At 42.9% G+C, this 25,412-nt stretch overlaps 1 protein-coding gene across 1 annotated transcript in view; it reads left to right on the top strand.

Moving 5' to 3' along the window:
• The first annotated feature begins 2,049 nt into the window (after positions 1–2,049).
• GNL2 (G protein nucleolar 2) overlaps positions 2,050–25,412 on the top strand; it is a 63,780-nt gene continuing 40,417 nt past the window's right edge. Inside the window, exons 1-7 of the mRNA XM_044287101.1 lie at positions 2,050–2,210; positions 6,781–6,865; positions 10,211–10,305; positions 10,676–10,815; positions 15,565–15,749; positions 19,140–19,206; positions 24,217–24,375. Of these exons, the coding sequence (XP_044143036.1) occupies positions 2,147–2,210; positions 6,781–6,865; positions 10,211–10,305; positions 10,676–10,815; positions 15,565–15,749; positions 19,140–19,206; positions 24,217–24,375 (795 nt within the window). The 5' untranslated portion in view covers positions 2,050–2,146. The remainder of the gene's footprint in view (positions 2,211–6,780; positions 6,866–10,210; positions 10,306–10,675; positions 10,816–15,564; positions 15,750–19,139; positions 19,207–24,216; positions 24,376–25,412) is intronic.

The raw sequence follows: 25,412 nt of genomic DNA, 5'->3' as shown, positions 1-25,412 counted from the left end.
GCTGCGTGAAAATCGCAAGCATGCACAAGCAAGTGCGGATGTGGTGTGATTTTCACGCATGGTTGCTATGTGACGATCGGGATGGGGACCCGATCATTATTATTTTCCCTTATAACATGGAAAATAATAGCATTCGTAATACAGAATGCTAAGTAAATTAGGGATGGAGGGGTTAAAAAAATAAATAAATGAAACTCACCTTATCCACTTGTTCGCGAAGTCCGGCTCTTCTTCTTTCTTCTTCTTTGAGGACCTGGGAGGAAAAGGACCTTTTCCATGGTCCATCCCCAGTGACGTCACCAAAGGTCCTTTTACTCCCAGGTCCTCAAAGAAGAAGAAAGAAGATGAGCCAGGCTTCGCGAAAAAGTGGAGGAGGTGAGTTTAATTATTATTATTTCTTTTAACCCCTCCAGCCCTACTGTACTATACATTCTGTATTAAGAATGCTATTATTTTCCCTTTTAACCATGTTATAAGGGAAAATAATAAAATCTACACAACACCGATTCGAAACCCGAACTTCTGTGAAGAAGTCCGGGTTCGGGTCTGGGTACTAAACATGCCGATTTTTCTCACGGGCATTCCAAACGCATTAAAACGTTTTGCACTTGCGCTGAAAAATTGTGCATTTTACCGCAACGCACCCACATCTTTTCCTGCAATGCACCCGCAACGCCCATGTGAACCCAGCCTTAACCTGAATGCAAACGCTGATCTATACGAGTGTATTACTGTAGTGCAGCAGCGGAATGAAGTGCACGGCGTCATAGGAACCAATGACGCTGTGTGCTCCTGCTCTCAGCAGAAATCCAGCCCGGCATACCACGGACCACTCATGGCCGTGAAACACGACCGTGTGCATTCGGCTTTAGGGCTCCTGCACATTACTGTACCTGTTTTTGTTGTTCACAAGTCGCAGATCCGCAAAACACGTATCCAGGCCGAGTGCTTGCTGCCATGTTTTTTTTTTTTCTCCTGGATAAATGACCTATCCTTTTCCTGAAAACGGACAAGAATAGGACATGTTCTATTTCTTTGCGGGGCCGCGGAACGGACTTATGGATGTGGACAGCTGTGTGTGTGTTGTCCACATCTTTTGTGGCTCCATTGAGATAAATGGGTCCCCATCCAATCAGCGGGTCAGATGCAGCCCAAAACTTTGGCCGTGTGCATGAGCCCTGAAGCAGACTCGTCTCCCTGGGGGAAGTATAGTGGGAGAGACATAGAGTACAGGAGTGGGTATATGGGACACAGCCTGGGTCTAAAATCTAGTGGGACTATCTCCACAAGTTTAGAACTACCCCAGGACAGCTGAAACTATGATGGGTACTCAGGATCGTCTGGCAGGTCAGCTAGTCTAAAAAATCCCAATCCTAAAAATCCACCGCATTTCCACCACATATGGCTGTCCCCGTCAGAGGACTATGAAATTAATAAGGGTAATGCACCGTAAAATTACCTAGATATGGCATTGGTGGAGGTTGTCAAGGATTCGAAAAACATGGCTGCTTTCTCCAAAATAGACACCACCCCTGTTCATGGGTTATGTCGGGTAACGCAGCTCAACTCCATTGGAGTCAATAGGGCAGAAGCGCAATATCCCACACAACCTGTGGAAAGGGGTGGTATTTTTATTTTTTAAGAAAGCAGCCATGTTTATTTGGATTCTGGATAAACCCTTTAAGAATTACATGGGGAAAGTGGAATAGTTGTCCAAAGCAACAAATCATATTTCAGGTTTCATTTTTTAGAGAGATGCAATGTGATTGGCGGGTATGGGCAACTCCACTTTTTAGGGTAATCGCTTTGATAGGTCTCCTAATGGCCGCACGTCACATGCCTGAAGGGATTAGGAAACATGACCGGACCCTACTGTTACCCTTGTAAACACTACAAAATGTAGTAAGCTGAAGGACATTGTTATTGTAACCCAAAGACCCGGCTAAACGGCATGTTAGATGAAAGGGCAAAACTTCCCAAATCAAAAATGGCGGCCGAATACTCCAGTCAAACACGTGTGTCGGCTGGACGCTTTACCCTACATGCTTTGCGGCCCTTCAGTCTCTTTACTGCGGCCTGTTTCCAGCTAGGCTGCTCTCCTGGTACCGTGTAACGTAGTCTTTCTGGACCGAGACAAGCCGCCAAGATGGTGAAGCCACGTTTCAAGGGACGGAACACCATTAACCCTTCCACCTCCAGCTCTAACCCAGGTGCGTGCTCCTCGGGCGGAAGTAGGGAAAGAGTGTCACCGGGTGTGCTGCTTATGTGGAGGACTTACTGGGGCCCCGGGGTTACTGCTGTGGGGGAAGCAGCCCAGTGTCATCCAGAGCTGTTATCCCCTGTCTGTCCCTGGGAAAGCTGGGTGACGGCCATTATGGCCACCACTGTGTCTAGCCTGCAGCTGTCCTTCTATCACAACTCCCAGCTGGAGCCTGAGTAATGGAAGTTTCACAACACAAAGTGGAAAACTGGGCGACAGCAATCAGAATAATTTATCACCGGCTTCTTCTCAGAATGTTCTCATCCACAGATGGCCGAATAGTATTTGTACAGAGTTGCAGCTGTAATCTGTGGGACGCTGGGGGTAGTTGTTTGCTTGTGTACTTGTCTGTATGGATAGATTCAGTAGGACTCCTGTAAACAAGCACTTCCCGCAACATACAGCCTATATCTCTATCTGCTGGAGAACATGCGGCTCCACGGGGCCTGCTACGCCATCAGGACAGGATGATGGGACCACCAATCTAATAGTTATCTCCTATTCACGTAACCAGGATACCCCTTTAATTGGATTCCCCCCTTGTACACAGAGCACCTCTAGTAGCGGCCTGTTCACATTTGCATAGAAACTTCTAATAGTGAAGTAGTGAGATTTTCCCTAAACTGTCCTTTTGCGCAGATCGACAAAACTCAGGCACGCCTCCTCACGTCATTAGCGGTGCGACTGGAAGTTAGGAGGTAGGGTAATGTAACGTTACAACGGGTGGAAGCTTCGGTGACGTCACCGGCTCTGATGGGCGGGCTATATCGCTGCCCTGGCCGTTTTACTGACTAGGGCAGCGCTAAAGCCTGCCCATCAGTGCCAGTGACGTCACCGGGCTTCCTGGCAGCCCCATGGGGAGCCCGGTTCGTTGCGGAACTCCTGAAAATGCCTTTGCTCTGCGCGATTTAGCGCAGGGCAAAGGAGAGCATGAACTGCTCCGATGCTCAAGTCAGGGGGGCTGCCTGGGTGAAAATGGAGGTATGTCCGGGTTCAGCTCTGAACCAGGACAACACCTTTAAGAGCCAGTAACCTTTTTAGGCCTCATGCATACGATCGTGTGCCCGCCATGCCTGTGCTGCGGACCACAAATTGTGGTTCACAGGTACCGACCGTGTGACCGCTGTCTCAGGATGCAAACCCATTTACTTGAATAGGGTCCACAATCCGCATCCAACAGTCTGCACCTTTTTTCCGGAGGCACGGACAGAAAACCCACAGAAGCACTCCGTAGGGCTTTCGATCCATGCCTCTGTTCCGCAATGTATCTTCCGGATTGCGAACCCAGTCAATGGGTCTGCATCCGTGATACGGTGTGCACATGGCTGGTGTCCATATATTGCGAGCCGCAATACGTGCACGGCTGGCACATAGTTGTGTGCATCAGACCTTACCCCTCTGTGTTCCAGCAGGCCGAGTTTGTTTATTTTGTAACTATTTGAGTTACAAATAGTGCATTAAATAACTTATTTTTAGGGGGTAAGATAAAAAGCAGCAATTTTACCATTATTTTGTGTATTTATTTTTAAGGCATTCGCTGTGCAGTATACATAACATTCTGTTGGTCAGCACGATTACTATGGCAGATTTCTGTAGCATATGTTATACTACGTACATAATAAAAACACTTATTTTTACAAGATCTGTTTTTGTGTCGCTGCATTCAAAGACCTAGAACATTTTTCTCACGACAGCCGCGTGAGGGCTAATATATTAGATTCCTCTCTAGTGATAATTATCATGAGAAAGATATGTTTTTCTCTGCCGCAGGCTGACTGAGATCACAACCAGCTGAAAGGGGGAGGGCTCCCTAAGTTGTCCCATCTTAAATGGTTCCTGGTGTACCTAAATCTAAATACATGCCACTTACTAATTGGGATGTATTATTAAGTGTCTCCTTAACTCTTTTGGTCTGAATATTGTACCCTTTATCTGCCTGTGCATTGTAAAGGGACCTGAATCTAGCAGCGTTGGCCACACGTTGCAGGGTAGCTGTCTTGCATATGTGGTGGCAGGGTTTGCAGGAATGCGCATGCGTGCACACCAGCTCAGTCTGTGAGGTGAGGTGGACAGGAGCTGTGATCAGCTCCATGGTATGTGCAGTAGACTTGGAGCTGTTTTACACACTCCGTCACTGGCTGCTCACTCCAGCGTCCCACTGCGCTGAAGCTGCTAATGAAAGTGGTTCACTAGCAGCCTCAGGAACGCACTTGCACAGGCAAGCAACACAATGACTATCGGCATGCTGATTGTGCTGTCAACTTCCAAGTCAACGCACCCGTATTTATCAGGAAGTTTAGGGACAGCCCTCAACAGGAAGGATGGACAACCCCTTTAATCCTTTATCTCAGACTGTAGAAGATGGAGATATGGGCCTGGTCTTGTTTGAAAGCTGACAATCTAAGCTTTAAACCCAGACATGCTCACTTTTAGCTGCTATCACTCCCGGCCTGATTTCTGATGGCTGTATCTCCTAATGTAGAGGAAATAATGCTGTGATTCTGGTCTTGTTTTAAAGCCTAGATTGTCAGCTTTGAAACAAGACTAGGCCCATAACTTTTCTACAGATCCCGAGATATGAAGGCTTAAACTGCACTCACCCTGCTACTCAGGCTGAACTGTTAGAGAATGGGCAAAACTGTTACTGGAGTTAAAGGAGTTTTCCAGGGCTTAGTTATTGATGACCTATCCTTAGTATACGGATTGTATCAGGATCTGTTCAGGAAAAAACTGATGGTTTTGCACACAAGTTCAATCAGTTTTGTCTGTGATTGCGTTCAATTTGTGCAGGTCCCCCCGTCTGGATTGTTTCCACGTTGCAGACGTTTTTCATGTTTCTGAAGAATAACACTGAACATCTACTAATAACCATCAGTAAAAAACACATTGCATCCGGATGCCTTCCGCTTTTTACGCAAGCCCCATTCACTTCTTTGGAGCCAGGGCTGCGTGAAAATCTCATAATATACTGACATTTTTCCTGAATGATGGGTGAAAAAAAAAAAGTGTGCACAGACCCATTGAAATGAATAGGTCAGGATTCAGTCTGGATGCTATGCATTCTCTTCATGCATTTCATCCAGACAGAAAACTCGCTCTTGTGAAAGAGCTGTTAGGGGCCGTTCACACAATTTGCCAGTGGTATTTAGGTGGATTTTCGCAGCTTAAAAATGCGCTGTTAGGGTATGTTCACATAGGCTGGAAGCCTTGCAAATTTGAAGTTGGAAAATCCTTGCAGAGTATTACAGTAGCAGAAAAGTAGATACAAAATTTTGTCTAAACGCTGCAGGGGAAAAAAAACCTGCACTGATAATTGACTTGCAAAAAAAACCTGCATGTCTGAACATGCATATTAGGCCTCAAGCACACGACAGTTGTTTTTATCGCAAAAAAAAAACTGATGCTGCATCTGTGTTTTTTTTTTTTTGTTTTTTTTTTTCAGGATCCTTTTTTTTCCACAGATCCCTTGTAATAAATGCCTATCCTTGTCCACAAATGTGAAAAAAGTAGGACATGCACTATTTTGTTTTTTTATTTATTTTTTTGCTGAAGGGAAGCATGGACAACGGACGCGGAACACAAACGGGTTAACTATCAGGATTTTTTTTCTGACCCATTGAAATGAATGGGTCCCCATCCTATCCGCAAAAATAAAAAAATAAAAATACAGCACACCTGACTTTTTAGGATTATTGGATATTCTGCTAGAGGCACGATCATGCGTGTCCTTCAGCGCCTTATTTGTAGCAGAAAATCCAACATGATGGGCTGCCAACTAAGACATGCTATAAAGGCACGTGACTGCTGCAGCTCATCGCTGGCCTCTGTGGTCTTGCCATACTTACTGCCATCTCTACCCTTTTGATACAAATCGGAGACCCCATGCATTTCTGCGGGTGGTCTGTAATGGCTTTCTGCATCTTAGAGCTGTAGGGCTGTATGAATGTTCATATGTGCAATGTACTGCACTGGAAAAACGTGAATCACAGTGGGAACAACATGTTTATGCCTGAGAAGGGACATGTTATTTCTTTCAAGCATATTTTAGCTGAATGCCTCGTTGAAGTCAATAGATGTATGAATCATATAACGTTGGGCTGGTCATCTAATAAATAGTAAATTACTAAGAGGTCATAAACACTTATTTAAGCCACATTCTTATCAGTAGGATAAGGATTGAGCTTTAATGAGTGTTTAGGAGATCAGAGATAAGGAGCCAACCTGATGGAACAGAGTGAAAACATAGAGCATGCTACTAGAGAATCTGAAGGCTATGCAGAGAAAAGGGCCCCAAATGTTTAAAAAAGGCCTTTTGGAAAAAATAATTTTGGGCTCAAAATGAGTACAACCAAATAATAATAAAATAAAATGCTCCCAAAGGTGTACATAGCCTTTAACTTCAATTGCTGGTGTATAATTAAAAATTCTGTAGTAGTATTATAGGTATTTATCTCTGGCATCTTAGGCTGGGTTCACATGACATTATATCTGTCTAATTCCATTAATTTAATTTTCCTTAGATCGTGTAAAGGGTGTTGGAGGTCACAATATGAGGGACCGGGCAACTATCAAGCGCCTCAATATGTACCGCCAGAAGGAGCGGAGGTAAGTCTGTTAGTCTGAAGCAGAAGCATTAAGCTTCGTTCACATCTCTGCTTCCTGACCCTACACAAATGCCTGCTGTCGGCCGGAATAAAAACAAAAAACATTTGTATGTAAGGGTCGAAACCTGAAAGTGGCCAGTTTACCGCCGGACCTCATTACAGTCAATGAGGATCCAGCAGTGAACTAAAGAATCCGACAATCTGCTTGACAGGGATGTGAAACATGGCTTAGGGTCCATTCACACGTCCGTTTTTTATTTCCTGATCTGTTCCGTTTTTTCAGGAACAGATCTGGACCAGATCTGGACCCATTTATTTTCAATGGGTCCTGAAAAAAAACGGACAGCACAATGTCAGATTTTTTTCAGGACCCATTGAAAATGAATGGGTCCAGATCTGGTCCAGATCTGTTCCTGAAAAAACGGAACAGATCAGGAAAGAAAAAACGGACGTGTGAATGGACCCTTACTGTCCTCTAGAACCTCTGGTTTTAAACCTCCATAGCCATGTTAACCACCTCCGGACCGCCTAACGCAGATTCGCGTTCCGGAGGTGGCAGCCCTGCGCACAGTCACGCATATATGCGTCATCTCGCGAGACGCGAGATTTCCTGTGAACGCGCGCACACAGGTGCGCGCGCGCTCACAGGATCGGAAGGTAAGCAAGTGGATCTCCAGCCTGCCAGCGGCGATCGCTCGCTGGCAGGCTGGAGATGTGATTTTTTTTTATTTTTTTTTTAACCCCTAACAGGTATATTAGACGCTGTTTTGATAACAGCGTCTAATATACCTGGTCCTCTGGTGGTCCCTTTTGTTTGGATCGACCACCAGAGGACACAGGTAGCTGTGTGAAGTACCACCGAATACCACTACACTACACTACACCCCCCCCCCCCACCCTGTCACTTATGAACCCCTGATCACCCATGATCACCCCATATAGACTTCCTGATCACTTCCCTGTCATTGATCACCCCCCTGTAAGGCTCCATTCAGACGTCCGTATGATTTTTACGGATCCACGGATCGGATCCGCAAAACACATACGGACGTCTGAATGGAGCCTTACAGGGGGGTGATCACCCATATAGACTCCCTGATCACCCCCCTGTCATTGATCACCCCCCAGTCAGGCTCCATTCAGACGTCCGTATGCGTTTTGCGGATACGATCCATGTATCTGTGGATCCGTAAAAAATCATACAGACGTCTGAATGGAGCCTTACAGGGGGGTTGATCAATGACAGGGGGGTGATCACCCCATATAGACTCCCTGATCACCCCCCTGTCATTGATCACCCCCTGTAAGGCTCCATTCAGACATTTTTTTGGGCCCAAGTTAGCGGACATTATTTATTTTTATTTTTTTTTCTTACTAAGTCTCATATTCCACTAACTTGTGTCAAAAAATAAAATCTCACATGAACTCACCATACCCCTCACGGAATCCAAATGCGTAAATTTTTTTAGACATTTATATTCCAGACTTCTTCCCACGCTTTAGGCCCCCTAAAATGCCAGGGCAGTATAAATACCCCATATGTGACCCCATTTCGGAAAGAAGACACCCCAAGGTATTCCGTGAGGGGCATATTGAGTCCATGAAAGATTGAAATTTTTGTCCCAAGTTAGCGGAAAGGGAGACTTTGTAAGGAAAAAAAAAATAATCATTTTCCGCTAACTTATGACAAAAAATAAAAAGTTCTATGAACTCACTATGCCCATCAGCGAATACCTTAGGGTGTCTACTTTCCGAAATGGGGTCATTTGTGGGGTTTTTCTACTGTCTGGGCATTGTAGAACCTCAGGAAACATGACAGGTGCTCAGAAAGTCAGAGCTGCTTCAAAAAGCGGAAATTCACATTTTTGTACCATAGTTTGTAAATACTATAACTTTTACCCAAACCATTTTTATTTTTTTTACCCAAACCATTTTTATTTTTTTTACCCAAACCTTTTTTATTTTTTTTTATCAGACGTGTAGAACAATAAATTTATTGAAAAATGTATATATGGATGTCGTTTTTTTTTGCTAAATTTTACAACTGAAAGTGAAAAATGTCATTTTTTTGCAAAAAAATCGTTAAATTTTGATTAATAACAAAAAAAGTAAAAATGTCAGCAGCAATGAAATCCCACCAAATGAAAGCTCTATTAGTGAGAAGAAAAGGAGGTAAAATTCATTTGGGTGGTAAGTTGCATGACCGAGCGATAAACGGTGAAAGTAGTGTAGTGCAGAAGTGTAAAAAGTGGCCTAGTCATTAAGGGGGTTTCAGCTAGCGGGGTTGAAGTGGTTAATTTTGCATGCATTTTGAAAGTTTATTTTGCCAAATTTTTTTGTATTTTTTTTTTCCTTTTTTCATCCAGCTCTTACAAATAAACATTATGGGGGAAATGTATTATTCTGTTTTCTGGCATATGTTGGCACATACTGGCTTTGTGCAAAATTGCCTGCCTTTCCATTTTGTGCCCCTCTCTCCGCTTTAAAAAAAAAAAAAAAGTGGTGCATTCGCTGTAATTTACACTAAAGCGGCATCAATTATAGTATACATCTATGCCAGCTCACAGCTGTCAGAAGATGAGCCAAATATATTAAGAGGCCTGTGACTATCAAATTTGGTGTATCTTACTCCAGCGCTCCTTTGTTTAGGACTAGCATATGAACACCAGTTCTAATACACTTCCCTCTATATGGGATTTTGTGGTCTTCTTTGTCTAACTGCATTAGGCTATGTTCACATCTGTTGCAGATTCCATCATATTTGATGGGAAGAATAGCACAGCATGGAGCAACTGTTCTTCCAGTCGAAACTGCAGATGCTTTTAAATGAGCCCTAACTGACTCCATACATTCATTGAGGTCCGTCATGTGACATGGCCTTCCGACCTTAAAGGAGTTATCCCATGATTAATGTAAAAAGACATCATATAGTACATGACAATCTCTTTCTAACAAAGCTAGACCCAGCCCTGTACCTCACATGGATTCAGAGATCTTCCAATTCACTGCTCTGTTAGATTTATATCAAGCTGGCAGCTCAGGGGAGTGTCTTTCCTGCTGCAGATAAGGGGGTGTGTCCATGCTCGCCCTATCACAGCTCAGGAGGCAGTTGAAGGATGAAACTGAGCATGTACAGTCTCAGTGAGCAGGACAAAGAAATAAGCAAAAGAACAAAGAGCAGGTGGCGCGATACAGATACATTATATCGATTAGTTAGACTTAGGGGCTATGCTGAATTTTTAATTACATACAATTTCCAAAGTATTCCGATTTCAGGTGCTGGTTTGAAAACTGCAGAATATTTTTTGTGGGACAACCTCTTTAACTTTTATTTTTTTTTCCTTAGGAACGACCGTGGAAAAGTGATAAAGCCTTTGCAATATCAGTCATCTGTCGCGTCTGGCACTGTGGCTAGAGTAGAGCCCAATATCAAATGGTTTGGTGAGTGTTTATTCTGGGCATTTAGTAAAGTGACCCTGACAAGTGGACTGTGCTGTTCTATCTGAGATCAGGATCTGCTGGAGGGAGAGAAGCTGAGCTCTGTGACATATAGGAGTAAATCCAGACAGGACTCCTAGTAGAGACAGAGTCCTGATTACCTCGCCCACACAAGATGATTGACTGCCTTCTCTGTACACAAAACCGAAATCCTGCTCCAAATCATATAAACCTATCTATCATGGAGATTCACCCTTTGTCCCTCTGTAATATGGCAGCAGGAATCGCCTCCCCAGTTCCCTGTACACGAGGTGATGCTCTTAGACATCAGAGACCATACTCAAGTAGTATTCTTTTGTTTTTGTTTACTCAGGAAATACTCGTGTCATTAAGCAGTCCTCCCTACAAAAGTTTCAAGAAGAAATGGATGTTGTAATGAAAGACCCATATAAAGTAGTGATGAAGCAGAGCAAGCTCCCAATGTCTCTTCTGTATGATCGGAAAAAACCTCACGTATGTAATGATTAGCCAATTATGCACATTACACTTATTCACGGACCATGTAGAGATGGAGTTGCCTCGCACTAAAAATCTCAGAACCAATTTTTTTAAATTATGTTTTGGTCTATGGTTGATATTTTACATTATTTAGCAACTGCTAGTGTTTTATTAATTTGTGGACAAGTTTCATTTTATCACGATGAGTGAAATATGTCTGCTTGTGATGAATCCTTATCCACAACGTTTTAACTCTCCCACTGATTATCCCGAACTGTGTTTGATCTAGCAGGATAGGACAATACTGTTTTGAGCAAACACTGTTTGGGGCTGTGTGGCTGTAGAAGAGCTGCTGCCGCAATTTTTCCAAGATCGGGGTCTTCTACCTAGTTTTCTCCCTCTTTCTAGGCGAGTACTGCCAATCATCAGTAGATAGGTAAGAGTGCGGGAGATTATGACTCTTAGGTAGATTTGACTCTTTTCAAGGCCTGGGCTGTAATGATTATAAAGCCGGTTCTCAGCAATCACTTACTTTCAGCTCACCACTGTAATTAGCATTTCTGTCGCTATTTTATGCTGCCCTCAGTGAGGTCAGCATAAAGTTGGTGACAGGTTCCTTTTAAATTTAAAATCTACATTTTTCCTCTTCACAACATCCACCGTACATGTACGGCGGATGTCACGTCTTTTATAGATGGCACCTGCTCTGGAGTGAAGCGAGTGCATAGCTACTGGGTGCCTGCTGTTACAGCAGACTCATGCAGCTAATGTCTGCGATCGGCGTTAATGCCGACCATGGACAGTTAAGCTCTCAGATGCTGGTGTCAAATATGAAGGCTAAAACCCAGAAATCTGCACGTCCGGGTCAGGATGCCTCCCCCCGACGGAGAGCGGGGAAGGTGTTTGTTCAAAGTAATGAGCCTGTATTATGTTTCCTAGCTCATTACTTATATGTTATAGTTCAGGCCAGCAAGTAGCAGCACTGAACTATAATATACCTTTCTGTATAGAATAATGGAGAAAATTCCATTGTCCTATACAAAAGGCAATATGATGATTGCATGTTGTGGTCTACTTGGGGGCCCAATAAAAAGTTGTAAAAGAAAATATAAAAAATGTATTCAAATTCAAAATAAAAATACTTAAACATTAAAAATATATCATGGGCATTGCCATCAAAACGGCTGTACTATATATAAAAAAAAAAAAAAAAACCTCATTCCCTGTTTTTTAATCACTTTACCTCTCAAAGCAATTAAATAAAAAATGATCAAAAAGTCACACACCCCAGTCCGTCCCTCTAAAAATGGGGGGACAATGTTTCTGCAGACATAACTTAAAAAAAAAAGTTATGGGGGTCAGAATATGTTGATCAAAAGAAGAAACAATTTTCAAAAGTTTTTTTTTTTTCTTTCAGTATTAAAATATGGTGTAATTAGAAAGTACAATTTGTCCTGCAAAAAGCAAGCTCTCATATAGTTATGTGAACTGCAAAATAAAAAGTTATGGCTTCGGGAAAGCAATGAGTAAAGAATGGAAAATCGCTGCACTGGGATTTTTTAGGAGGGTTTTTCTAATTTTGCTTTGACTCTTGGTGGGGGGGGGCTTATAGATGTACGGTATTTTGGGGGGGATATTTTTAATTTGAAAGGAGAGTCTTTGTATGCGTTAGCAGACTTGACCCGTTTGTTGTAATTTGTCTGCTTGGGCATTTGCTTTCCTGAATGCACGATGGTTTTCCCACAATTCAACAGGCATCAAATTTAAGCAATGACTGGTGGCTACAGTGGACAGAGCACAAGAAGTGTTGATTGTAAGCCCTCAGGGCCGTCGCTCCGTCTGTAACTCGTCTCGGTTATTCTTAGTGCATTGTCTGCATTATGTATGTGCGCCGGGGAATGAATGGTGCAATAATATTATTAATAATAATATTATTTTCCCAAGGAGATGCAAAATGGCTGATTTATTAAATATAAATGGCCCTGCTTCGGCCCGCTGGAGAGTGATTGGCTGAGGGGGGCCTTTCCTAGTATTTCTGGGGTGTCAGGTTGCAGCAGGAGAGCATTGGGGACCAGAGCAGCTTTGGAATGACAGCAGTGGGGGGTTCTGGCAGTTTTCAGACCTGAGGAAGAACACTATTTCTGACCAGTTCTCTGGATTCCAGCACACTAATATTTTTTCAGTTGTCCCCGCCGTTATCAGACTACGGGCCCTGCTCCATTTTGGCCCCATTATGTAAATCTGCTGCTGCTATGCAGAAAACATGCTGTTACGCTGGATTTACCCAATCTTGTGAGATCAGCCATTGTAAGCTAGTCTTTCCAGAGCAGGTGCGCCTCCAGTCACAATGGCCTTGGCTGTGGATAGACTTGCTTACAGAGTCAGATCTTTGGAGAGTCTTGCAAGAACAGCCTGTCCTCTGCAATGGAGGGTCCCAAAGAAACAAAGTGCACTGGGATCTGGAGACCAACTGGAGTAATGAAAGTTATTAGAATTCAAGTAAAAAAGAAATGAAGACAGGTCCTCTTAAAGGTGGACTCGCACAGTGCAGAGTCCATGCCGAAGTTCTGCATGAAAGCGCAGTATAATGTTGTTGATGGAGGTGTTTTGCATTCATTCAGGGTAGAAAGTTGGCCATGGAGTGCGAGCGTGCAGCAGATTTTCAGATGTGCAGCATGCCCTACCAGTTGTGGAAATGCTATGTACCAAAATCAGAAACTGAATCCACATGTAACACATGCAGATTAGGCTGCTTACACAGCGGTGCTTTATGCACAATATCAAAACTAACCTAACTAGAGGTAGTAGCAGTTTTTGTGTCTGTGCTGCTCTCTTTGCAGCTGCAACTTTCTTCTCCCCTCTCTATAGACTTCTATGGGCAACAGCAATGAAACCCTTTTGTTTTTTAATCTGTTTTTAAAGTGGTTTGTTTCTAAATACATAGTAACATAGTTTATAAGGCCGAAAAAAGACATCTGTCCTTCTAGTTCAGCCTGGGAGCATCCTATTAGTTAGGTCTGCCCAGGGCTGACTTTGTAGCTAGACACCATATGTGCTTACCAGCTTTATTAGACGAGAGCAGGAATATTAACCTGTCTAATAATCAGGACCTAGCCATGCGATCCTTCGTGTCTGCACTCAAACCTCCTTTCTTATACATGTATTTTTTTTAGTTAAATGTTAACAGAACAGAAAACTACAAAGCGTCATGTGCTGCTTTTAGAAAGTGCTAAACCCTCATCCAAAACGCCTGGCAGGTACTGCTCTTGAAAGGAAACTGTATACGTCCTTAGCTTAATTTGAGATGACAACCCTACGGAATCGCTGTTGTTTTCCGTGAAGTAGAATAGTAGGCTTTTTATTGGGGTATTCTGTTCCAAGGGAACATTCATTTTGATGGAAAAAGCCTGGCACATGAGCTTTACCATGCTGGCAAAGAAAGTGTGTGAAATTAGCCTTGGTCTCCACATATGCCTTTGTTTCATCATAGTCCTTGGAAAATGTCTTCAAAGAAATGAAGACAAAGCCTTAAGGCATCTGCTGCTTCCAAAATACACAGCAAGCAGACCGTAAGAAAACTTGATTCAGGGTCTATTTTATTCACCTCCCCAAGCAGCTGTATACCTCCAATGTTATATTCATGGCCTTTTAACTTTTAATGTCAAATGAGTGATCTTATTACAACAGCCTTTGTTCAAAGGACATGTAGGTGTCCCTCTCTGACCCAGAGCAGAGAGCGGCTGCAATCAGTGTTGCTTGACAATCCATGTATTACATTGCCAGCCTTTCATTTAAGTGGACATCCTGTTATACTGTATTTCATCTTTAGCAACCAGTGCAGGAAAAACGTATGGGTTCTGGCTATAATCACTGAAACCAGACCAGCGAGGTTATCCTTCAAGTCATTATCGAAAGCATGAGGTGTTGAAAATGACTCCCCTTATGCTGGTTTTAGGTGTGTGTGTGTGTGTGTGTGTGTGTGTGTGTGTTTTTTTTTTTTAATCTCTAATTTAGGTTGGAATGTACAACAATCAGGGGTTGCACCCTAATGTGGAAGGGGTACAGGTTCTCTGAACTACATGTGGTCATGTTCTAAACATGAAACCTATTTACCATATTTTTTTGCTTTTATAAGACGCACCTCATTATAAGATGCACCTAGGTTTTAGATGAGGAAAATCAATATTTTTGTCAGAACCCCCCCCCCCCCGCCAATCTTTATTAGACCTCAAAGCAGACGCTGCAATCAGATCCTTAATCTGTATTGGACCTCAGATCATCGGACATAAAAAATAAATAAAGTAAATTAACTTGCCTCTCCTGTTCGTAAAGACTCTTCTTCCCACACACCGCTCCCTGGACGTCTTCTGGGTCCTTTCCTGCACTCTGACCTCACAGTCCACAGCATCAGGTCATAGTGCACGCCTACATGCAGTATGTCCTGGCACTGTCAGGTCAGTGTAGCACTGGGCTTCAATGAAGACTAGGGAGCAGGGAGTACAGCCAGCGTTAGTCACCACTCTCTGCACCTTCCACATACACTTCAGCGCTTCCATAATAGAAGAGCTCATTAGTATTCGTTTTATAAGACACTTTTTTGGGGGGAAAAGTGTGTCTTATAAAGCAAAAAATACGGTGATTTAATTGCACTTATACGTGAGTACCCAATTTGTACACCCTAGCTAGGGTTACATGGCAAAAGTAAAAAAAAAAAAAACATTTTCTTTTGTGATTCTGAATTAACGATATATTCTATTTCAACAGAATGCAAAAGTGCACATTCTAGACACTGAAATGTTTGAAACAACTTTTGGCCCCAAGTCGCAGAGGAAGAGACCAAACCTTAGCGCCGGTGATGTACATGAACTGCTTCAGAATGCGGAGGCATTGGCAGGCAGCTATGACCAAGACAAAGATAGGGATCTGGTTACAGAAGATACTGGAGTCAGGTATGAAGCTTGGCACAATTTCTATTGGCACATGTATGTTATACAGCCACCAGCAGTCTGATGTAATGGAGCGCCTAAGCATCTAAAGTTATCCACCAGTTCCTGCCTGTGGTTAGTTGGCCTCCTTTTAGCTTTGCTCTTAATTTAAAAAAATGGTTCAATCATCATATTGTACAATTATTATTTAATGTTTTTTAAAGAATCTGTCTGCCCCATTTGCTACTCCATTCCTCCCCAATGTGGCTCCTTTGTACGTCCTGATTTGGTGGCAGGCACCCCTGTGACTGCCAGGCAAGGGACAGCTTGGGATCACATGAGTGAACAAAGTGCACAGCATAGTAAGTCTGCGGCCTTACAATCCAATGAGCGTTTTTCCTGTCTTGCATGATCCTATAAAGTAAGCACCAGGGTGGATTTGATTTAAATCACTAGTCAGTAAGGCTTGCTTTTAAATCATATTTTTTTACATAAAGATTCATATTTGGACAATTTTTCTGTTGTACTTAGGAAGGAGAAAAATGTGTTTCTTTGGTCATCTTCATCACAGCACATCTCATGATGTTGCCTCATTCGGGCCACCAGGCCTTGCATTTCTTTGTTGCAGTGTTTGCATTTTGCATGCATGCCTGCCTTACCGATAGGTAAAGGAACTTCATTAAAATATTGCCAAACTGGGTCTCTTTTACGGCCTGCTGCCATTATAGTTTTTTTCCTCCAAGGAAAGAATGTGATAAACCTCAGGTCATACACACAAAAAGATCCAAAGACTTGTCTGTCTGTGGCTGTGCAGTACTGTGCACAGAAAGTTTCACTTTCATTTTGTAGTACTCATTGTCTGCTTGCCTTTTTCCTCCTTACACTTAGTTTCACTTTCTTCTTGTGCAGATCTATTCCACTCCAAACAATCAGAAAAATATTGTTTATATTCTATTCACTGAACTTTAAACTTAGCACTGAAGGGGTTGATTCTGTATTTATAGGTTTGTAGTAGTTAGGATTAAGATCTTTTTCTCAACTCTTTTCATGTTATAAATTCAGTTTTGAGAACTCCAAAATTAAACCAAGGATCTGTGATAATATCTTGTAGGCAGAGAAACTACCCAGTAATCTTACAAAAACCTCTGGAAGAGCATGACATTGTGAATGGATTAATGAAATTTAATATACAGCCTTATTCTACATAATTAAAATAGTAATCTTTATTTCATAATGAAATAACCTTTGGATGGTTTTTCCTCAAAAAGCATTTTATATAAAAAAAAAAATCAGATTTAAATAAATAAAAAAAAATCGATTTAAATAAATAAAAATCTGATTTTTTTTTTTTTTTTAAATCATTGATTTTTTTTAATCTACCCTGGTAAGCGCACACCATGTTGTAGAGCAGCATAATAGAATGCATCACTCAGATTGGAGCCGGACAGAAGTCAGGAGCTGTTCTGCTCCTCCAGCAGGGCTCAGATTACCCTGGGACTCCTCCTGTCAGAGTATAAGAAGGAGGAGCTGCACAAACTGGGAGGACATAACCGATGAGAACCAGTTTACCAGTTTAGATGGTGACTATGTATTGACAGAACTTGTGACCAGCCTGTTTTTGGGCTTTACTGACCAAGTGTTTTATTATTATTATTATTTTTTTTTTTTTCCGTTGGCTTCCAAAAGCTATACTTCTTCTTTTTTTTTTTTTTCTGTGTAGCTGTACGAGGGCTTGTTTTTTATGGGACAAGTTGTAGTTTTTAATGGTGTCCTTTTGGGGTACACGTAACTTTCTGATTAAAGGGGTATTTATTTTATTAAAGGGGTATTCCCATCACAGACAATGGGGGTATATCTCTAGGATATGCCCCCATTGTCTAATAGGTGCAGGTCCCACCTCTGGGAACGGCACCTACAACGAGAATGTAGCGGGGAGAGTTGTGGGTGCCAGCCCTAACCCTGGGTTCACACCTGAGCGTTTTACAGCGCGTTCAAACGCGCTGTAAAACGCTCAAGACATGAAATCCAATGCTTCCCTATGGGAATGGTTCTCACCTGGGCGTTTTACAGCGCGTACGAACGCGCTGTAAAACGCCCGACGCTCAAACAAGTACTTGAGCTTCTTTGGGGCGTTTTGACGCGCGTTTGTGGCCATAGGACACTGCAGTCAATGACACAAACGCGCGTCAAACGCGCGTTCACTATTACAAAAACGCGCGTCAAAAACGCGCGTTTGACGCGCGTTTGGGAAACGCTCAGGTGTGAACCCAGGGTAAGTGAATGGGAGCGCACTGCGGATGCGCGTCCCCCGATCCCATTAATTTCTATGGGGCCTACGGAAATAATTAAGAATAAATAACCAATTCAGTTTTTTTTTTTTTGTTTTTTTTTACGGCATTCACTGTAGGGGATAATTTACATGACATTACGGATGCAGTGATACCAAACGTGGGAGATTTATTTTTTTATTTATTGCCTTTTCTTTCATTAAAAAGGTATTTTCAATGGGGAAAAAGCATGTGTTTTATTTTTTTATTCTACCTCTTAATAATCCCTCAAGAGGACTATAACAGACAATATTCTGATTGCTTTTAAAATGCAATGCACTATCCCTTTAGTCCATTGCATTTTAATGTCAGTGCTATGCTGACATTGACCAGCAGGCTGCGCTAGAGGGGTTGTCTCATGACAGCCAATTAGCTATATGCCCCCATTGTCTTATAGGTGCGGGTGACCTATATTGAGAACGGAGCCCCAAAAGTGAAGGAGGGTGCACTGTGGATGCACAGCCGCCCTCCATTCATTTTCTATGGGGCCGGCGAAAATAGCTGAGCGCTGGCTCCCATTCACTTCTGTGCGGAGCGTGCTTGGTGGTGACCGGAGTCCTCCAGCTACCACCTTGCAGGGCTCCGTTCTAGATATAGGTGTGGGACCCACACCTATAAGACAATGGGGGCATATCCTAGTCTATACCAGTCTACTCTCTCTGTCACAATTTGCATGTGGTGGACGCCATTTGAGGGGTTAAACAGCCTGGATCTGCACTCCTGTTGGTCTGGGCTGTTAGACTAGGAGCATGGCTCTCGTGAGAGCAGAGGGCCACAGGGTGCACACGTTTGTGTGCAAGAGGACGAAAGAACAGATAAGCTTTGATAATCACCTGCTGTGAATGGTGGATCCTGTTTTATCTATACACAGAGGTGATATCATTAAGCAGGTAACAGCAGTTATTATTAGCCTTAGTGGCCATTGTGAAAACGGTAGGATTTTATGGTTTTTATTTAAATATAGATGTTGGCATGGAAAAATAACATCTCCCAAAATTCTTAAAGAATGTTAAACAAAAATGGGACGTACACATGAAAATGAGTAGAGATACTGTACATAATGGCTTATTTCTGTTTTATTATTCAGAGAGGAGGCTCGGGAAGAAATTTATAAGAAAGGCCAGTCTAAAAGAATCTGGGGGGAATTGTACAAGGTAAGTTTGGGCAAATAGTTATTTCTCAATGGAACGTTTTGCGTTTTAGATTTTTGGATGTTTCTAATAATGCTTTGTCAGAATTTGCACCATGGATCAAATATGAAGTTTACACTTCCTGAAGTAGATGGGAGTATTCCCAAGAAGTGGCTAGGCTTATGGAAACCACGAAGCATAGCCGCTCTGTTCCTTTACCTCCAGCTACCTCTTAGTGCTTTTGATGGGTGAATGGTCAAAAAGGGTCCTTTTCAAGTCAGTCAGTCCATTCATTCATTCATTCATTCATTCATTTTTTTATTAAACTTATGATTTGTGTAGTAAAGCTGGACCGGTGATCAACTGTTTACCGGAATTAGTAGGTGATTGATCTGTCATTCCTAGTCAAAACCAGATGACAGTCAAAAATACTGAATAGCAGCAGATGTTTCCTTTATACTTTTCTTTCTTTGTAGGCTCCATTCCTGGTTTTGGCTCACAATCCTTGATGATGGTCTCTGTTCAAGCACTGACCAAAAATGTATGAGGAAATGTAGCATTAACTGTCTACTGTTTGATTAGCCTGCCAGGGAATGCGTAGATGGAATAGGTCTGTGAGAGCCGTGGATTTACTCCCATATAGATTTAATGAGAAGGTTCCGACCTAGGAAACCCCTCTGACATCCATTTGTTCTTTAGAGGTTTGGAACCTTTGCAATATTTTCTAGTCAAATACATTTATTTAATTATTATTATTATTATTATTTTTTTTTTTATGTAATACAGTTAGCAAATGGAAATCATGTTGATAACCTATTTCCAAGACAAACTGAGTCGGAGAGTAAGTTCAAACTAGTGTGAAAATGTTAAAACATAAGAGACCCCTCAGGTTCTGAGGGGTTAATTGCGGCGTATCACGGCGCGCAGTAATAGAGGTCGGTATGGGATATGGCCGGCATATTAACTATATTCATTGGTGGTGCAGTGGCCACAGCCCCTCCCTTCGACTCCCCCTCTTCAAAGTTTTATATTAATTGCGCCCCCTCCACACGATTATATCATTGGTGGCAGTGGCCCCAGGGTGGCAGCTTCTGATCGGGGCCCCAGCAGTGTAATCGTGGGGCTCCGATCGGTTTCCATGGCAGCCAGGACGCTACTCAAGCCCTGGGTGCCATAGTTGGCTCCCTGCACTATTCACAGGGCAGCAGGGAGAGTGTGAAATCCTATTCACCCTAATAGAGCTCTATTAGGTTGAATAGGACAAGGGTTATAAGTTATTAAATAACGGGATGTTTGCTGCTTGATGTACTTGAGCAACTCTCCTGTGTGGCTACTCTCTCCCAGACCGATCAGCTCCAACACTGCGTGCCACACTTAACTTGACACATGTGATAGGAAGGAGGGATAGTGTGAGGGACCCTGTGCCCAGCTGCTGTTGGGGACAGGAACGTGTCCATAGTGTGGGAGCCAGGCAGACCATAATCGTTGGAGGTCAAAAGGACCTTGCCTCGTTCCCAGGGTGCTCCCTCACTGCTGCTGGAAAATACATCGACTCAGTGGGCCATGAAAAACATGTACTGTCCCTGCCCGTAAGAGTTGCTCCAGGTGTCGACCGTGGGGTGTACCTTGTCGCACAGTGTTGTCTGCCACAAGAGAGTACAAGGCAGGGATGGCTTTTGGGGAAAAATAATGCTGTCCATAAATCTTACAGTGAGGCTGATTGCACTCCATTAACTCTGTTAAGGAAGCGGACTCAACTAAATGGTACAGCAGAAACTGCTCTGCCAGCACAGACTGATTGCTGGGCCTGTAAAGTTGTTTCCTGGCTACGCGTTCCGTTATGGATGGCTGATGGAGCGGAGGAGTTGTCTGAGCAGGAGAAGCGAAAAGAGATGATGATGTGGAAGACACCGTACTGCTTGTGGGTGTGCCCTGGCTGCTGCAAGCTGGATTAATAGCGCTTTGGTGCCTATGTTTGTGTTTGCCTGCCCACATTTTATTTAGCTCTTGCACAAGGCAATGCTTTTGTCTTCCGGCAGTGTGGAAAAAGCTGACAAATGGGGGGGGGGGGGGGGAGTTGTGCAGGGGTAGAGGCAACTGAACTGGGCTCACCAGATGCCCAAGTAGACGTGGCCCTGGCTCTGCTCTTTATTGCTGCCGCCATCACCCTCTTCCTGATGATGTCTCCTCCTCAGCATGCTGATCCTGTGCAGCTAACATTTATCGGAGTCCTCACCTTCTCTTTCTATCAGACTGTGTGATATCATGGTGGGTTTTTTGGTCCCCTTCCTCTGCCCTTCCTCTACCACCACAGCTATGCCTGGGGTCTGCAGCCTCCTCCTCAGATCAGTCCAAACCCTGGCTGCTATCACACAAGTAGTCATCGGGGAGATTCTCTTGACTATATGCCATAGGGCTGGTTTTCTTGCCACTTCTTAGGATAAAAAAGGTGCCCCTCTAGGAAAGGACAGTGATGACTTGGAGGACCCCACTGAAAGCCTTCTTTGGGGCTGCAAGAAGGGAGAAGCAGGAGGAACACTATGACCCCTGGTTCCACAGCACAGTGTAAGACTCTAAAGTCACCCCCACATCATCCTGGTGCGGCTGAGAGGATAAGTGAGCCATCCAATCCACAATCTCCTCCTCTTTCTCCTCAACTATAATGTTGCGCCCTTCCAAAGCCTGCAGGAACAAACTGTGGCCTATTACTACCACTACTTCTGGCCGAATAGATGGTGCTGCTACTATCCACATTCTTGGTCTGGGTCTCTCATTTGGAACCCTCCCATAGCCCGGACATTTTTGGGCCTCCCAGATATGTAGTGTCTGTTATAAATCCAGTTACACAGAGCATTTTAAATTTGTGGAGGTAGCAAATGAACTGGTTAGTGTCACGTGACCTGCTGATGTCAGGACAATTCTCACTGCCCTAAGGCATCATGGGACAACAGTCACATCACAAACCAGGAAGTAGCATTCAATCATGGGGGGGGGATAAGTGAAAACTGCCAATGGTATATTAGAAAGAAAAATTGAAAAAAAGAAATCCAAGGAGGATTGCAAGCTAGAGTACTTGACAAAAACAAATTTTGTAGTGGAATATAACTTATGGCACAACCTTCTTAACCCCTTCAATCACCGTGAGGTACTGATGCGTCACGGTGGTTGAGGAAATAAATGGAGCAGGCGCCGTCATGTAAAAACCTTGGTGGAATTGTTTGTTTTTTATTAATCCCACAAAGATTTTGTTTTCATTTTTTTTTCCCCCCATTTTCCAATAACAAATCTGGTAAATTAAATGGTGCCCTTAAAGACAACTTATCCCGCAAACAATAAGCCTCCATATGGCTATATGAATAGAAAATTAAATTTATGTTATGGATATTGGAAATTGAGGGGGAAAAAATGAAAATTGGGGGGAAAAAATGATTGGTCTGGTTTTGCTGCATTTGTTCTTGGGGTTTCTCGAGGTTTTTATAGGTTAGAAAATACTACTGCCAGATGTTTACTTGAGGTCAATAGATTAATCTAAAAAACAGTACATACTGAAATTTTGATTTGTAGCTTTTTGGGTTTCGCAGCATATTTTTAAAAGCACAGCATGCTCTGCGTGCATTTTAATATTAATTTTTTTGGCATTGTTTCCTCATAAGCTGTTTAGGACTTGGAAAAACAACAATACAAAGCATTTTTAGGATGTGATGAAATAAAAACATACAAAAAATACTATGAAATGTGTGTGAAATTTTTAAAATCCCGAAAAACAAGTGTGTTGGAGGGAGGCCTAAAGTTTTTCCAGCGAACATGTCCTTGCTGCTCCCTGCCCCAGCGATGACGTTGACACGTGACCACTGCAGCCACTCTCTGGTTGTAGTGGCGATGTTATGGCATCACTGAGGTCTCTGCTCCGAATAGTGATCAGCTCACATGACATCTTTGAAGCTGTGTAAACTAGGGCAGGCTTACATTTTTGCAGTCTACAGCTGATTGTCAGGAAGGAAGCACTCGTTCATCAGGTGATCAGTGGCACATTTTGTCCGGCAGATTGTCGGGATCACGCGTTGCAGGAACGCTAGTTTCCAATAATCTGCTCCAGAATATTGGTAAATCCACCTTAAGGAAGTGTTGCCACAGGAGCAGCAGGGTTTGGTAGGGTGGGTTTTAATCTCATTGTCTGCTGTGAGAGAAATCATGGGTTTGCAATTGACTTTTCTTTTTCTTTTTTTTTTTTTTTTTTTTTTCTTTTTTTTTTTTCTTCTTACAATGGTATTCTGATTTTGGTGGGAACCTTTACGTTAGGATGTCAAGCAGTGATAGGCTTTGCATCTTACTTTAACTTTGCGTATAGCTTCAATTTCATACAAAGGCACAGGTTTTTTTTTTTGTTTTTTTTTTTCTTATGAATTTAGTAAAAATCAGACTCAAAAATATGTGACCTGTTCCATTACAAGCTGCTGTGTTGCTGCTAGGGGACAACTTCTACCACATACTAAATTCGGTAGGGCATGGGTACTATGGTCCTGGAGGTGCAGAGGACAGGTTGCTGCCTTACGTCCCCTTGCACATGTCTCTGCCATAACTCAGTTGAATAGAAAGTGTTGGTTTGCAGTCAGTAGTAAGTAAGTTGCTAGGAAAGCTAAAGTCAAATTACAGTCCTACCTGCTCACTACCCAGTGCTTTGGGCTGTGGGTAGAGTTGTTCCACAGATTTGATTGTAATAGATTATCGCACCAATTTGTTGTTTTAAATAAAATGGCCATACACAAGATTTAAATCAGCCAGAATGGCAGATTTTAGCTATTCCGGACAGCTGTCGTTTGCAAATGCTATCTGCCGTGCTGGAAAACTTCAGAAGTTCATCGGCTGAAACTGCATGTTGATGGGATGATTGTGCTCAAGCACCAGCGAGGTGGTGTGTGTGTTTTATTTAAAAAAATAAAAATAAAATTTAAAATAATTATCTGAAATGTATGGCCAGCCTAAGTCTGTCAGAGATGTATCCTATACTGAATTGTAGTTTTGTTTTTCTTATAGGTAATTGATTCTTCAGATGTCGTAATACAAGTTCTGGATGCCAGAGATCCCATGGGAACCCGTTCCCCACACATTGAGGCATACCTAAAAAAGGAGAAACCTTGGAAGCATCTTCTGTTTGTTCTTAATAAGTGTGATCTGGTTCCTACTTGGGCAACGGTAAGATGTCCTTGTGCAGCTTCGCTCGCACCCCTTTGTTATAGCATCTGAATTCTTGGCACTGGTGGCAAAGCCTGCACACCATCTTCCAAATTCTACCTCTAGTACAGAATTACTAGTTCATGGCTCATGTGTCTCTGCCAAACTTTTTATGATTAAATAATGTCTATAGTGGTCCAAAGACATTTTTATCCATAGTTGGAATTTGTATTCTTTCCTGCTTGTGGATGTAAGGCTACTTTCACACTCCGTCTTGTATCTGCACAGACAGATCCGCACCAATAATGCAAACGCTTGTATCCGTTCAGAACGGATCCGTTTGCATTATTCATTTAAAAAAAAGTCTTAAGTCAAAACGGATCCGTCCTGACTTACATTGAAAGTCAATGGGGGACGGATCAGTTTTCAGTTGCACCATATTGTCAGTGAAAAACTGATCCGTCCCCATTGACTTAGATTGTAAGTCAGGACGGATCTGTTTGGCTCCGCATAGTCAGACGGTCACCAAAACGCTGCAAGCTGCGTTTTAGTGACTGTCTAAAAAACGCAACGTAGACCAAATGCAGCCAAACTGCATTCAGAATGCATTGGGGCTGAACTGATCAGTTTTGGGCTGCTTGTGAGAGCCTTGAAACGCGTCTCACAAGCGGACCCAGAAACGCCAGTGTGAAAGTAGCCTGTAATTCAGCGGGATGTAGGAATAGCCCAGACCTGGATCTTCTCTGTTGTGTAAACGCTGATAACACAAATTGCATCTAAAGGAAATGGTTTTAGAAATCTATTACCAGTCAGCAATTAACCTGACCATTACACGTTAGATGTTTGTTGGCGAACCTCCTGACTTTAGCCGACTGTGTATGGGGCCCTCCCAACTGTAGCCCAGAGCAGATACTAGAGGTGTCCTGCAACAGCTTATTACCCTTCCCCATTGATAACACATACATGCTTGTATGTGTGTTTGTGTGGTACTTGGGAGAGGCGAGCTGTCAGACGAACGACTCCGATCTCATGTGTATGGCAAGGCCTTATGCCTCGTT

The sequence above is a fragment of the Bufo gargarizans genome, chromosome 3 (genome assembly GCF_014858855.1).
Source record: "Bufo gargarizans isolate SCDJY-AF-19 chromosome 3, ASM1485885v1, whole genome shotgun sequence".
Taxonomy (NCBI): Eukaryota; Metazoa; Chordata; class Amphibia; order Anura; family Bufonidae; genus Bufo; species Bufo gargarizans.
The sequence above is the reverse complement of the archived record's forward strand: the minus strand, read 5'-3'. Positions and strand labels throughout refer to the sequence as shown.